General features: G+C 36.8%; 1 protein-coding gene across 8 annotated transcripts in view; it reads left to right on the forward strand.

Annotated features, from left to right (window-relative positions):
- Nucleotides 1–14,512, forward strand: part of BTBD7 (BTB domain containing 7) — an 82,175-nt gene that overhangs the window by 23,500 nt on the left and 44,163 nt on the right. For 7 of the 8 annotated variants that reach the window (XM_060003999.1, XM_060004006.1, XM_060004007.1 and 4 more), the window contains exons 2-3: nucleotides 7,654–7,841; nucleotides 8,404–9,483. In XM_060003999.1, coding sequence (XP_059859982.1) covers nucleotides 7,760–7,841; nucleotides 8,404–9,483 — 1,162 coding nt within the window. In that variant the 5' untranslated portion in view covers nucleotides 7,654–7,759. Of the gene's footprint in view, nucleotides 1–6,252; nucleotides 6,284–7,653; nucleotides 7,842–8,403; nucleotides 9,484–14,512 lie in introns of those variants that run through there. The other variant, XM_060004005.1, reaches the window with a different exon arrangement.

A 14,512-nucleotide genomic window follows, 5' to 3' on the forward strand; every position in this document is an offset into this window, starting at 1 on the left:
GCCACAATGAAGATCTGGCACAGCCAAAATAAATAGATAGATAGATAGATAGATACATGCATACATACATACATACATACAACTTTGATAATTCTGGAATCACAGTGGGTGATAGAGGCTTAAGGGCTCGTATACTATTCCCTTATGTATATTTTTGAAATTTTTCATGCTACAGTTTAAAATCAGAAATATGTAAATATGAAAGAGCAAATAACATTTTTTCTAAATATAAAAATTAAAATGTACTACATTATTTCTGGCAAATGTTATAATTTTATAAAATACTGTTTATTTCATTTGATGTTGAAATATTTATATATATATTATTAATGGGTGATAAAATGAAATATTCCTGAAATGGAAGGATTTTGCCTGTCTAAATATTTTTTCAAATGAGCTCTGTGATGCTTGAAGAGAAATATAGTAATAACTATTCTATTTTACTTTACCTGGAAGAGATTTCCTTAGATAAGTGAATTTTTAACCTTAGCCATAAAACTTCACAAATGTATATTTTCTGATGACAATAGTTTTTTGATGGCAATGTTTGTAAATTTTTTCAAACTTTAAATTGTGGTAAAATATAACACAAAATTGACCATCTTAACCATTTGTAAGTGTACAATTCAATGGTATTACATATTGTTGTGCGTACATACTGTTGTGCATCTGTCACCACCACCCATCTCCAGAACTCTTCATCTTTCAAAACTGAAACTCTCTACCCATTAAACACTAACTACCCATTCCCTTGCTCCCACCTCCAGCCTATGGACACTACCATTCTGTTTTCTGTCTCTATGATTTTAACTACTCTAATTGCCTCATGGTAAGTGGAATCATACAGTATTTGTCTTTTTGTAACTGACGTTTCACAGCATAATGTCTTTAAAGTTCATCCATGTTGTAGCATGTATCAGAATTTCCTTCCTTTTTAAGCCTGAGTAATATTCCATTGTATGTACATACCACATTTTGCTTTTCATCAGTTGATGGACACTTGGGTTGCTGCCACGTTTTAGCTACGGTGAATAATGCTACTATGAACATGGGTGTACAAATATGTCTTTGAGACCCTGCTTTTAGTTCTTTTGGGTATATAGCCAGAAGTTAAATTGCTGGATCATATGGTAAATCTATTTTTAATATTTTGAGGAACTTCTGTGCTGTTTGCCACAGTAGCCATTTCCACAGTGCACAACAGTGCATGAAGTTTCCAGCTCTCCACATCCTTGCCCAACATTTGTTACTTTCTGTTTCATTGATAATAGCCATCCTAATAGGTTTGAGGTGGTATCTCATTGCGGTTTTGATTTGCATTTCCCTAATGATTAGTGATGTTGTCTTTTCGTGTGCTTATTTGGCTATTCATATATCTTCTTTGGAAAAATGTCTATTCAAGTCCTTTTCCCATTTTCTAATCAGGTTTTTTTGTTGTTGTTGAGGTGTAGGAAATTTATATTCTGGATATTAATCCCTTATCAGATATATGATTTGCAAATATTTTCTTCCATTCTGTGGGTTTATAATTAGTTCACTTTCAAAAACGAGGTTGACCAAAATAAAATTGAAGTCCCTTTTAGCTCCATGAGTCTGACTTCTCTGCCTTAATAAGTATGTTTAATGGAACGTAATTTCACCTCAGTGAGTTGCTGCTATCATAAACATTCTTGTTCTGTGTCACTGGAATGAATAGGGTTTGTGGTACTGGGTGGAGGTCATCTGCCTCTGTGTTAGATGGCCCTAGAGAGACATATGAGCCTAGTTGGTGGCTTTCTAAACTCTCACTCTGATCTCATCTATTTGAAGATGCCTTCAAAAGGCAAAGGTCTCTTGCTGACTGCTTCTGATTTACTGTTCACAGTCTCTTTTTGTTTTGTTGTTCTTATTAGGTGTCCAAGGATAGAACTGAAGATTACAATATCTGTGACTTTAGGCAAGTTACTAACCTCTCAGACTCATCAGTTTAAAAAAGTGGGGAGCAGTATTTGGAGAATTAAATGGGTTTAATACATATAAAGGCTCTAAGAACAGAGTCTGGCATATAGTAAACCCTCAATAAATGTTAGTTGTTATGTTAAGTAAAACATGTTTGGGTAATGAGAATGGGCATATGAAGTTATATTCTTTTAACTTAGTTTTTTTTTTTTTTTCTTTTTAAGCTTTATTTCTAGCTGCTCTGAAAATGTGAGATTTGACTATAGAAGTGATCATCCCACTTTACCTCATTAGGCCTGTACCCCTTTTCACTCTCAAGCATCCTGATTTGAATGATATGATTTGAATGATGTGGTCACCTTAGATTTGACGGAAGTGAAATATTACTATAGTTTTACATTTCTTTTTAATTATAATTGTTTTTCATATTCACATATGCCCCACATTCCTGTTCTTCTATAATTATCCGTAAAAATTGGACTAAGTGGAAAGCATGTTTAAATTCCAAAGTCCAATTGCCTTTTTTTTCTCTGTACACTAACATTTAATATAGAAGTAACCCCCCTCCCCATCCTCATTTTCCAAATCAATAAGTATTACAGCTTCAGCGGATTTTAGGAACCCTGTTTTGACGTAATTTATAGATGTTGCAACCCATACATTTCAGTTTAGGTTTACAAAAACTGAGACTCATAGAAGTTAAATGTAGCTTATCCTGTGTAAGTGGTAAATTAGTGACAGGAGGGAGAACTCTATCCCAGATACCTGACACTCATTGTTCTCTCTGCTGCCTAAAGTGTAACAAGTATTTTTATTGCAAAGGTCAGAGTTTTCTAAACTCTGCAGGTGTTCTGCAAGTCCATTCTTTTAATGCTCTGTGGGGCAAAGGGCCTCCTTTAGATTATGCTGAATACTTCCTCTTGGAGGTTCACAATGCACCTTACCACTTTAAAGATGCCAAAAAGTTCTGAAGTAAAGAAAAGTAAAGCTTTGTTTAATACTGCGTTTTCCAAACATTGCGAAAACTGTTTGGAAATGCTAGCCTAGGGATTTGGGGAGGAGAGAGAGGTTGATTTTTGGTTTTGAAATTTTTTTCATAGGGTTGTTAATTCTTTCTGTTGCATTCAGCATGATTTTTCTCCCTTAGTTGGGTCTACTACAATCACTGAAGCTTATTTTAAGCCAGTTGGCTCCTCTGATTGAGATTGGTCATGTCAACTATTAACAGAAGGAGCTCCCCCAGAAAGGTGATTCTAGGAAAAGGGTTTATGAGTTCCCTAGGGCTATTTGCATCCTCTGGGCCTCTCCCAGTCCCATAGGCCCTCTCTTTCCCTTTCCTTTCCTGTCATATCATACAAAGATTAGATTTCATCTTGTTCTGTGTAGGATACAGACAAAGCTTGCCTGGAATGAAAACATCCCTGGAGAGGTAAGACTGTGACTGACTCTCACTTCCAGCATTTAAAGGCAGTGGATTCGATTAAGAAATAAATAACATCATACTGCGTTCCACTTGGCATGAGGTTTTGGTTACCTAAGAAATAAATTGTTCTCTGAGAATTTTGAGAGAGACAGCTTTAGTAACTTAGTCAGGGTTACCCCCAGGATTTGGAATTGGGGACACAGGGTGGACTTAAGGGTTATATCTGATCCAGAAAAGATTCTCCCACCAAGTCTTTCCAAGACCTGTGTTTATTTTAGTATTAGAGCTCTAGTAGAAGATATTAATGTCACCCAAATCAGTTCATCTTGAAGGGGATTTCCATTGACTAGGAGCTACCAGGAAGAGACTCTGTCCCTAAGTCCCAAAGACATTTTTATTTCAAGCCACATCACCAGAGTGAGACCCCAGCTGTCCTGGTGGTGCTAATTATAGTGGCAAATGGCCAAGCATCTGTATCTCAGCTGTGACTTCTCTAGTGCTTGCTAGGTGTTCTTGTGTCTTCAGTGGGTCTGGTGATGTCTTCTAACCCTTCTGTGGTTGCTTTAGAATATCTAATTGTCCTCGTCATAAAACTGAGATTTTTTTAAGGCATTTTTGGCATGGTTTAAATCTCAACCAGACCAGTGTAATAATGTTTGGTGTCCCTGCAAACTGTACAAAATTCTCAGATGAAGATTATTCTCGTATATGTGTGTGCACACATTTATGTGACAAAGTGAGAACAGTTAACTCTGTCCACTTCTATAGATGCTCTGACTTTTCTTCATCTGGAAGCAAGCCTCCATTCTTCCTTTGTTTGTTTCGACAGCATACTTTGTGCTATGTTAGTGGGTTTACTCTGCAGTCATTAGAAATCAAAAAGCAAAACAGAACAACAACAAAAAATGAAGCAACATGGAACTTCAAGAATTGAAGTTAGAAGAATGGAACTTCCTTCCTTAAAGAAGGAAGTGAGACGAGGACTACCATTAGAGTGACACTTTATTATTTATTTTTTTACCATCTTTATTGGTGTATAATTGCTTTATAATGGTGTGTTAGTTTCTGCTTTATAACAGTGAATTGCTTTATAATGGTGTGTTAGTTTCTGCTTTATAACAAAGTGAATCAGCTATACATAAACATACATCCCCATATCTCCTCCCTCTTGCGTCTCCCTCCCGCCCTCCCCATCCCACCCCTCTAGGTTGTCACAAAGCACCGAGCTGATCTCCCTGTGCTATGCAGCTGCTTCCCACTAGCTATCTATTTTACATTTGGTAGTGTATATATGTCCATGCCACTCTCTCACTTCGTAGAGTGACACTTTAGAAACACTTCATCAGCACTTTCCACCATCCACCATTACTTCCAGATTTAAAGCTCATCTTTTTAATCTTTTTTTTTTCTCATTTTGGTAAAGGCTTTTATTTTGCATGTTTTTATTCTGGATTTTTCTTAATATGTTTCAAACTTTTTTTGAGAAAGGATTGCCTATGCTGTTTTTATGTTTTAAATACAAATCTTTAGTGACTGAGAATAGGATTTGACCTGTAAATGAGGCCACAGACTTGGCTTTCCAGGATCCTATTTTCTTTTCCTTTCTTTTTTTTTTTTTTTTAATATTTAACTATGGTTGATTTACAATATTGTGTTAGTTTCAGGTATACATCTTCAGATTCTTTTCCATTATAGGTTATTACAAGATACTGAATATAGTTCCCTGTGATATATAGTAAATCCTTGTTGTTTATTTTATATATAGTGCTGTGTATCTGTTAATCCCTTATCCCTCCCCTTCCCTTTTCCCCTTTGGTAACCATAAGTTTGTTTTCTGTGTCTGTGCATCTGTTTCTGGTTTGTAAATAAGTTGATTTGTATTGTTTTTTAGAGACCCTATTTTCTTTTAAAGAACCAGTAAAAATGCCTGATAGAACCTTGAAACTTTTTAAGGAGCTCAATTTGAAACCTAAGATTTATTACTTAGACTTACTGTTTTTTTTTTTTTTTTTTGCGGTACGCGGGCCTCTCACTGCTGTGGCCTCTCCCGTTGCAGAGCACAGGCTCCGGACGCGCAGGCTCGGCGGCCATGGCTCACGGGCCCAGCTGCTCTGCGGCATGTGGGATCTTCCCGGACCGGAGCACGAACCCGTGTCCCCTGCATCGGCAGGCGGACTCTCAACCACTGCGCCACCAGGGAAGCCCTAGACTTACTGTTTTTTAAAGTTTGAACTGAAATTAACACAGGCACATTTAGTTTCCATTTTATAAAAGTTGACAACATTCAAAGTGAATTACCAAAAAATTGCTTTTCTACCTTTTTAATATTTAAGAATAGAAAACTGTGAATTTACGTACACTGAGCATCAACCTTTAAGAAAACTGACTTTTCTGGAAGAAGTAATTTTCTTGATTAAACCCTCTGGATTCCTTGCTGGGTAGTTCTTAACAGAATGTACTGTCGGGCTTCCCTGGTGGCACAGTGGTTAAGAATCCGCCTGCCAATGCAGGGGACACGGGTTCAAGACCTGGTCCGGGAAGATCCCACATGCTGTGGAGCAACTAAACCTGTGCGCCACAACTACTGAGCCTGCTCTCTAGAGCCCCGAGCCACAACTACTGAGCCCTCGTGCCACAACTACTGAAGCCCACACACCTAGAACCCGTGCTCTGCAACAAGAGAAGGCACTGCAATGAGAAACCTGCGCAGCACAGCGAAGAGTAGCCCCTGCTCACTGCAACTAGAGAAGACCCGTGTGCAGCAATGAAGACCCAACGCAGACAAAAATAATAATAATAAGTAAAATAAATATTTTTTAAAAATCTAAAAAAAACCCAGAACGTACTGTCACATCTCTTGCTGCCGTGCATCAGTAACGTGCACTGAAGTAAAAAGTCTATAATGTGCTGTGTTCTCCTAGGGTAGGTAGGTAAATTTCAAATAGGAAATTAAATTTGCTCATGTGAGCATACGATTTGATTGAAGTTACTGCTACTTTGCATGATATGTAATTAGTAGAAAGTTTCCCAGTTTTCTCTTGAACACTATAGGTAGATAATTCTATGCTTAGATAAACAAATTTCCACATATTTATAGTAGGAAAAGATTGAAGGAAAGGACAAATGTAGAGTGATTTTCTTAAACTTGAATTCCTAAGGTTACACTGTGTAACAGAGATGAAAATAAATTTCAAGAATCTTGACATAGTTCTGTTTTCCAGCAGGTTTTTTGTGATATGTATGTGTGTGTATTTAACTCTTATTTGTTAAAACGTTTCATTCTTAATTATGAGGCCAGATTGACTGCCTACTGGTTGGTTTCCTAACAGTTCCAATAATAGATTTTAAGTTGTGTTTTCTCTTAAGCCATTATTGCTTTTGGTCAAATAAATTTTATATATCTGGATGGTATAAATATTTTGAAGCATTCCTGTTAACACTCAGAGAATTTCTTCTCTTTGCGCTTATATCTTCTGCTTGCAGCTCTGAGAGTTAAGGTTCCGTGATGTAGAATTTAATCTGTAATTGTTAAAATTATCTCTTAAACTGGTACTACCCTGTCCCTGTTAAGTCGTAATATCAGGTAAAAGAAAGTAGTGTTTTTATTTCAGGGCTTTATGGAGAGGAATGATAAAAGTTTTTGTTTTTCCTTGTGTCTCCTCACTGTACTTATTATAACTTCTCTCAAAATTGCTATAGAACAAGTAGCCTAAAGAAAATTTAGTTTGAATGTCCACCTTTCCTTCCCCCTCTTTCAGTAAAATGCCTAATTACACAGATTAAGGATCAATTTAAACAATTTTATCTAAGGTAGAAAAACAACAAACCATTCAACTATCTGTTCTCTGTATGTCTGCATCAACATACATGCATTTGCGCTACTGGTATCAAACACCTCTTAAGTGTTTGTAAATGGCTTAGAATGTTAGATTATATTGACTGGTGGTTGCCTCTAAGGAAAAAAAAATTTTTGAAAAGTTTCTTTTTAGTCTAAATACTTTTCCCTGTGATTTGAAATATTCTTTCTGTAACTATATTTAAATAAGTCTGATATGTTACTTTTTACTTTCTTAGAAAGTATATAATTGGTACCTTTTATGGCTCAAGATTACAGATAGTACTGATTCATAGTTCAACTGTTTGTTTACATTTTCTGAAATTTTTACATGTGAATTTTACAGCATGTCCTTATTTGCAAATAAAAGCAGTTTTCAGTAGCTTGCTTTTTTTTAACTGTACAATTTGAGATACATTTGAAAAAATGAATTAAATTATTTTTGTTTCATATCAAGAAATGGATGAAAAGAGGCTACTGGATCCAGGGTTGAAAGTTCGTAAAGGCCTCTGGGATTATACTCTGAAGAACCAGCAGATGGAATGCCTGAGTGACTGAAGAAAATGGGTGCTAATGCATCTAACTATCCTCATTCATGTTCCCCGAGGGTCGGGGGAAATTCTCAAGCCCAACAGACGTTTATAGGTAACTGTTTCCGTTTTTCTAACTTCATTTTCTTTTGTGAGTATAAATAGAATCGGGTTTTCGGTGGTCTTTTTGGATTAAAAAAAGGATTAAGCTATGGAAAAAGTTATTACAGATAATGATTCTGTAGCATCCAGATTTTTTCCCATCAAATGTAAATCTGGCTTATATGATTTTTATCCTGAGCAAGCTGCTATAGCACAGTTGAGCTTTTCTTTGGTTGTCTTAACCATAATTGCCAGTTACCCTAGGAAAACTAGGAATCTCCATTGGTGTGGAAACAGCAAAATATGTTTCTTGTGTCTTGGTCCATTTGTTTTGCCCATACAAATGCAGCATTTTTTACAATTAATAATCTGCTTTGTTTGTCCCTGTTCTTTCTTTAATATAAAAATGAGTTATCTGAACTCTTTAGTCTTCCTTTATGAAAACAGAAATCAGTTTTATTTGAATGGTTCAGAAATGTCTGTAAATATTTTTAGCACAAAATGCATATTAAATTGAATGCTGAAAATGTCACGAAAAAAGAGACAAGTTTTCATTTGTTTAATTTCCTTCTTAGGGACATCATCCTATTCTCAGCAAGGCTATGGTTGTGAATCAAAATTATATAGCCTTGACCATGGCCATGAGAAACCACAAGACAAAAAAAAGAGAACCTCTGGCCTTGCCACCCTCAAGAAGAAGTTCATCAAGCGTCGAAAATCTAATAGGTCTGCTGATCACGCCAAGCAGATGCGAGAACTCCTCTCTGGGTGGGATGTTCGAGATGTCAATGCATTAGTGGAGGAATATGAGGGAACTTCAGCCTTAAAGGAGCTTTCTCTACAAGCCAGTTTGGCTAGACCAGAAGCCCGGACATTGCAGAAAGATATGGCCGATCTTTATGAGTACAAGTATTGTACTGATGTAGACTTAATATTTCAAGAAACTTGTTTTCCTGTTCATCGTGCCATTTTGGCGGCAAGATGTCCATTTTTTAAAACACTACTTTCTTCCTCACCCGAGTATGGGGCAGAGATCATAATGGACATCAGTACAGCTGGTATAGATATGCCCATGTTTTCTGCGTTGTTACACTACCTTTATACAGGAGAGTTTGGAATGGAGGACTCAAGGTTTCAAAATGTTGATATCCTCGTTCAGCTTAGTGAAGAATTTGGAACACCAAATTCCCTTGATGTAGATATGCGTGGACTCTTTGATTACATGTGTTATTATGATGTCGTCCTTAGTTTTTCTTCAGACTCTGAACTGGTTGAAGCTTTTGGTGGAAATCAGAACTGTTTAGATGAAGAGCTCAAAGCTCATAAGGCTATTATTTCAGCACGGTCCCCATTTTTTCGAAATTTATTACAAAGGAGGATACGGACTGGTGAAGAAATCACAGACCGAACTTTAAGGACTCCCACAAGAATTATATTAGATGAGTCCATTATACCAAAAAAATATGCGAAAGTTATATTACACTGTATGTATACTGACGTGGTGGACCTCTCCGTTTTGCACTGTAGCCCCTCTGTGGGGAGTCTCAGTGAAGTTCAGGCTCTCGTCGCAGGGAAGCCAAACATGACTAGGGCAGAAGAAGCCATGGAACTTTACCACATAGCACTGTTCTTGGAATTTAACATGCTTGCACAAGGTATGAAATTCTGATTTTTAATCTTGATTTCTAAAATGACATATTTGTCTTCCAAATTGAAAACACAGCCAATATGTTCCATGATTTCAGTGTCTGGGATGTAACAGGGTCAGTTTTTTCAAATCTGTAGTTATGACATCTGAGACAGAATGAGGGTTAGTTTTAATGTGGCTCTTCATTTGGTATTAAAACCAAGCATTCAAAACTAATGACTAAGCAATAGATGAGACTTGAGGCTCTTTCTTCCGTAATGTAAGATGATAGGTGTGGGAATATATAATTACCCAGCTACCATCCACCTACACCCTGTCTGCTCTTGAGCTTTGAGCTAGCCCTGTTTCCCAGATTTCAAGGTTATTCTTGATCTAAGACTCCTTGGGTGACTTAGATTCTCATATTTACACCAGTGCCTTATTGATTCTTAAATATTTAGAATAAGAATGAAAGTTCATTACAGAAATGAAGATAGTCCCATTTGGATACAAATTAATTGAATCAAAGAATTGGGCAAGGTTTCTGACTTAAATTTTAAAATATTCTATATCTTTTCAAGTTCAACTTGTACCTCAAGCAACAGTTTACAGGGCATAAGGCAGAGTTAGTGCTTAGACTCGTGCCTTCATTTAATTTAAACTGAAACTAAGTTAGAATGGCACATTTTGTGTGTTACAAGCAAATAAATACTTGAAAGTTACATTAAAAGAATTGTATATCTGTTGGTAAACATTAGAATCTTAACATTTCAGAGCTGGAAAGAGATCTTCCATGGGAGAGCAAAGGGAATTTGCTGGCTTGACAGAATGCACTCTTAGCTTTCTATGGCTGTATATTAAAAGAAAACAAGCTATATGACATGAAACTACTTGAGAAATTTAGCTGGTGAGGGTTTGCTAAAAGAACACTAGAAGTTGCCAATTAGAAGAGAATGTTAATGGTTTGGGTAAAAGACATTAATTTAAATAAGGAAAGCTCAGCACATTTTTCTAACTTGAAAAAATGTATGGCTAAATCAACAAATTAATAAGACTTTGAGAAATAAAAATAAAAGCCCCAGTTAAATAACAATGTCAGTGACAACATGAATGAGAGAGACTATCAGAAGACATTATAAACATGAGTGAAAAAGTTAAGATTTCTATTACGTAAAGAATCTTTTTTAAAATCTTACTCTACCATTACCTGTGTAGTAATAGTACTAATTTTGTTTTATTACCATAATCAAAATGTCATCAAAATATTTTCTTACTAGTTTAAAACAAAAATTATTAGTAATAGTAGACTATTAGACATCAGAATATAGGAAGATATGTCACAAAAATAACCTAGCAGCTTGACCTACCATTCTTTCATTCTGTAAAACCAAATTTGTCAGAAAATGCCTCTACAGAAAAATTTAAAGGTTGCAACATTACCAAAAAGAGATAATAATCTCTATTTTCTCAAAATGGCTTTATTTTTTTGACAAGTTCAAATAATAAGAAACCAAAATGTACTGTGTATACTTAGTACTGTTTCTAAAAATGGGAAAGCACCCCTTAATGTTTTTTTGTTGCTGTTAAGTTTTTAATGGAAAGTAAAATGGTGAGCCAGTTCTTGGATCTTGGATAATACTTGATCTAGAGTTCTTTTATGTTAAGTGAGTTAAATTTTTTATATATATAATTTAGCTAGAAATTGTATTTTTTGGAGCACATTTAAAGCTATAAAACAACACTCCTTGCAGAACCTTAATTTTGGTTACTTAAAACAAGCAAAGAAATATTCCCTTAAATTTGGGTGTACATGGGCTTTCCTGGTGGCGCAGTGGTTGAGAGTCCGCCTGCCGATGCAGGGGACACGGGTTCATGCCCCGGTCCGGGAAGATCCCACGTGCCGCGGAGCGGCTGGGCCCGTGAGCCATGGCCGCTGAGCCTGCGTGTCCGGAGCCTGTGCTCCGCAACAGGAGAGGCCACAACAGTGAGAGGCCCGCGTACTGAGAAAAAAAAAAAAAAAAAAAAAAAATTTGGGTGTACATGACTCTCTGTTTCCTTTAATTATTCAAAATATAGAGTTTGGATTATTTGGTGTTTTGTTTTTCGCACCCCATGTAGGCCTTATCTTTCTTCCATACCCATTATACTGTTCATACTAGGGTTTATAACAGACCATAACTTCAAGGTAATTTTTACCTATTCCCATGGGAAGGAGAATATGTAGTCACTTGGAGAGGGATTTTATATCATAAAGCCTAAGACCTCAGGCTCTGGTACCAGACAGGCTGGATTTGAATCATTTACTATCATGTTTTAACTCGTTTGACCTTATAAGTCATCTCTCTAAGCCCCTGTTTTCTCATTTGTAAAATAAGAATTGTAATGCTATAAGGTAGGTTTATGAGGATTAAAGGAAATAATATATGTAAAGTGATCTGAATAGTGCCCAGTACATAGTAAGCATTCAATAAATGTTAGCTGCTAAATGCTAATCATCACAACATACATTGTTCACTACCAGTCTTTTCTAAAACTAACTTTTTAAGTTTTAAAAAATAATTTTATAATTATATTGACTAAACCGCATATTGAGAATAGTTTACAGATTTTTTTTAAGTAATTACTGTTTTTAAGATTTTCTTATAATTTTATCACTAGTGAGTTGGTGCATACCACTTATCAAACTATTGTATCTGGCTGTTTGTCACTCAGCTCTCAGCCAGAGTTCTGCAAGCAGATTAAACCTATAATCCTCTGAGGCATCTATTATGTGTAATGAATTAGCATCTCTTCCATGCATCCAGCATGATACTAGTTACATACCATTTTGGAGAGAATTAAGAAAACAGTCACCGAAATAATTTTCTGTGTTCTATGATTCAGACGAGGACTCCCAGTTAAGAAAGGCTGTGAGACTAGACTGGCAACTTGAGGATAGGACCATATTGTTTTCATCTTTGTGTCCCCAGTGCCTGGGGCATAGTAGGCACTCAGTAAATGTTTATGAATTAATGACTGTTACCTTTTATTCCAAATTAGATTTAACTTTAAAAGTTAAAGCCCAGTTTCAAAAGGAGACAGATTCTATCGAAGGAGGCAAGACCTTGAGACAACGTATGCCCTTCAAGGTGGAGAGGTGATTTAATAGTTTTAAGAACATTGTAGGGCTTCCCTGGTGGCGCAGTGGTTAAGAATCCGCCTGCCAGTGCAGGGGTCATGGGTTCGAGCCCGGTCCGGGAAGATCCCACGTGCCACGGAGCAACCAAGCCCACGCGCCACAACTACTGAGCCTATGCTCTAGAGTCCGTGAGCCACAACTACTGAGCCCACGTGCCACAACTACTGAAGCCCACACACCTAGAGCCCATGCTCCGCAACAAGAGGTGCCACCACAATGAGAAGCCCGCGAACTGTAATGAAGAGTAGCCCCCGCTCGCCACAACTAGAGAAAACCCACACATAGCAACGAAGACCCAACGCAGCCAAAAATTAAATAAATAAAGAAATTTATTTTAAAAATTAAAAAAAAATAAAATAACATCATAAAAAGAGGCAATATAGGCAGACAGCCGGAGTGGTTTGGCAAGTAGATAAAAGGGAGGATTCCTGGCCTACATTGAGAATGTGTTTTATTCAGACAAGTAGGCAATCACTGTTAAGGAGGTGAATTAACAGGTAATGAGGCCTCAACTTACTGTGTGCCACCCTTTATTAAGCTCCCATGAATACATGAGTTAGTACTTTTTCATTTTGTTTCAGTGGTCCATCTGTCCTTGCATTAATATCACTTGCAACCAGGTGGCAAATCCTGACCTCTGCCCCCTCAATTCCCTTCTAAACACAAGAGACCTGAGGTTTATTTTCAAACGAAGTGAACTAGAGCGATTCCACATCTGGAGATAACGATAAAGAAGGGTGGGGGTAAGGCTCAAGGTTGAAACCTAGAATTATGTGAAAGCCTACAAACTAAATGGTGAAGTCATTCCCTGACCTTTACCTGCTCTGGTCCAAGCCCGGACAGATAAAGGACAGTAAATTGGGCTCCAGAAGTGGTGAACAGCCCAAGAGCATATAGACCTGTTTCAGGGTTTCATGATGAAATTACACAGTGAAAAAGCCAGCATACCTTCCAGTGGTTCTACAGAGAAGACTACAGTCAGCAAGCCTCCTTCTGTAAGAGCTTCCAAGTAGGTATTTACTGCCTCAGTCTTAAATATAAAAACCCTGGACATTTGAGGAAAGCTTCCAAATTGAGACAGAAATAATAACATAGAAGAAACAGACAATGAAGGGAGCAGAAGAAAAACGTCAGTAGAATCAAGATATCCTTACAGAAAAGAGCATTTTATTGAACAATGAGACATAAATAGAATGCCATAAAAGTAAAAACAGGAGCTTTTGGAAATGAAAACTGCAATAGAAGGATTGAAAGGGAAAGTTAAGAAATCTAGAAAGTAAAATAACAGAGAGGGACAACAGTGGAGACAAATAAGAAAACTAGAGTATTCATCCAGAAAGTGTAACATCTTAAATAATGGCTTTAGAAATATATACTAGAGAAAATGGGAGAGAAGACAGTATCTAAGGAATAATACAATCAATATTGCCAAAGTGAAAGGGATTTCTATATTAAAAGTTTCATCCCTTTCACTAGAAAACACCAGGGAAAAAGAGAAGATTCTGAAATGATTTAGAGAGGAAAGAATTAGTTTCCATACAAGAAATAGGAATCAGAATGGTATTGAACTCTTCAGTAGCAACAACTGAATTACATATTGCCTTTAAAGAGCTGATGGAAAATTGTTTTAAACACAAAATTCTATGCTTAGCCACACTGTCAGTCACGTGTCAGGCTAAATAAATGCATTTTTCAGTCCTGCCTCGAAAAACTTACCTCCCGTCTACCCCTACTCAGGAAGTTACCAAGGATGTGTTCCACTAAATGATGAAGTAAACCAAGAACAAGGAAGTGTGGGATCCAGTAAATGGGGTCTAACACCAGAAAGAAGAAAAGAAAATCCTAGGGACGAGCTGTATGTTAGGTGTAGTGGGCGTCT

Source organism: Delphinus delphis, chromosome 2 (assembly GCF_949987515.2).
Source record: "Delphinus delphis chromosome 2, mDelDel1.2, whole genome shotgun sequence".
NCBI classification, from domain to species: domain Eukaryota; kingdom Metazoa; phylum Chordata; class Mammalia; order Artiodactyla; family Delphinidae; genus Delphinus; species Delphinus delphis.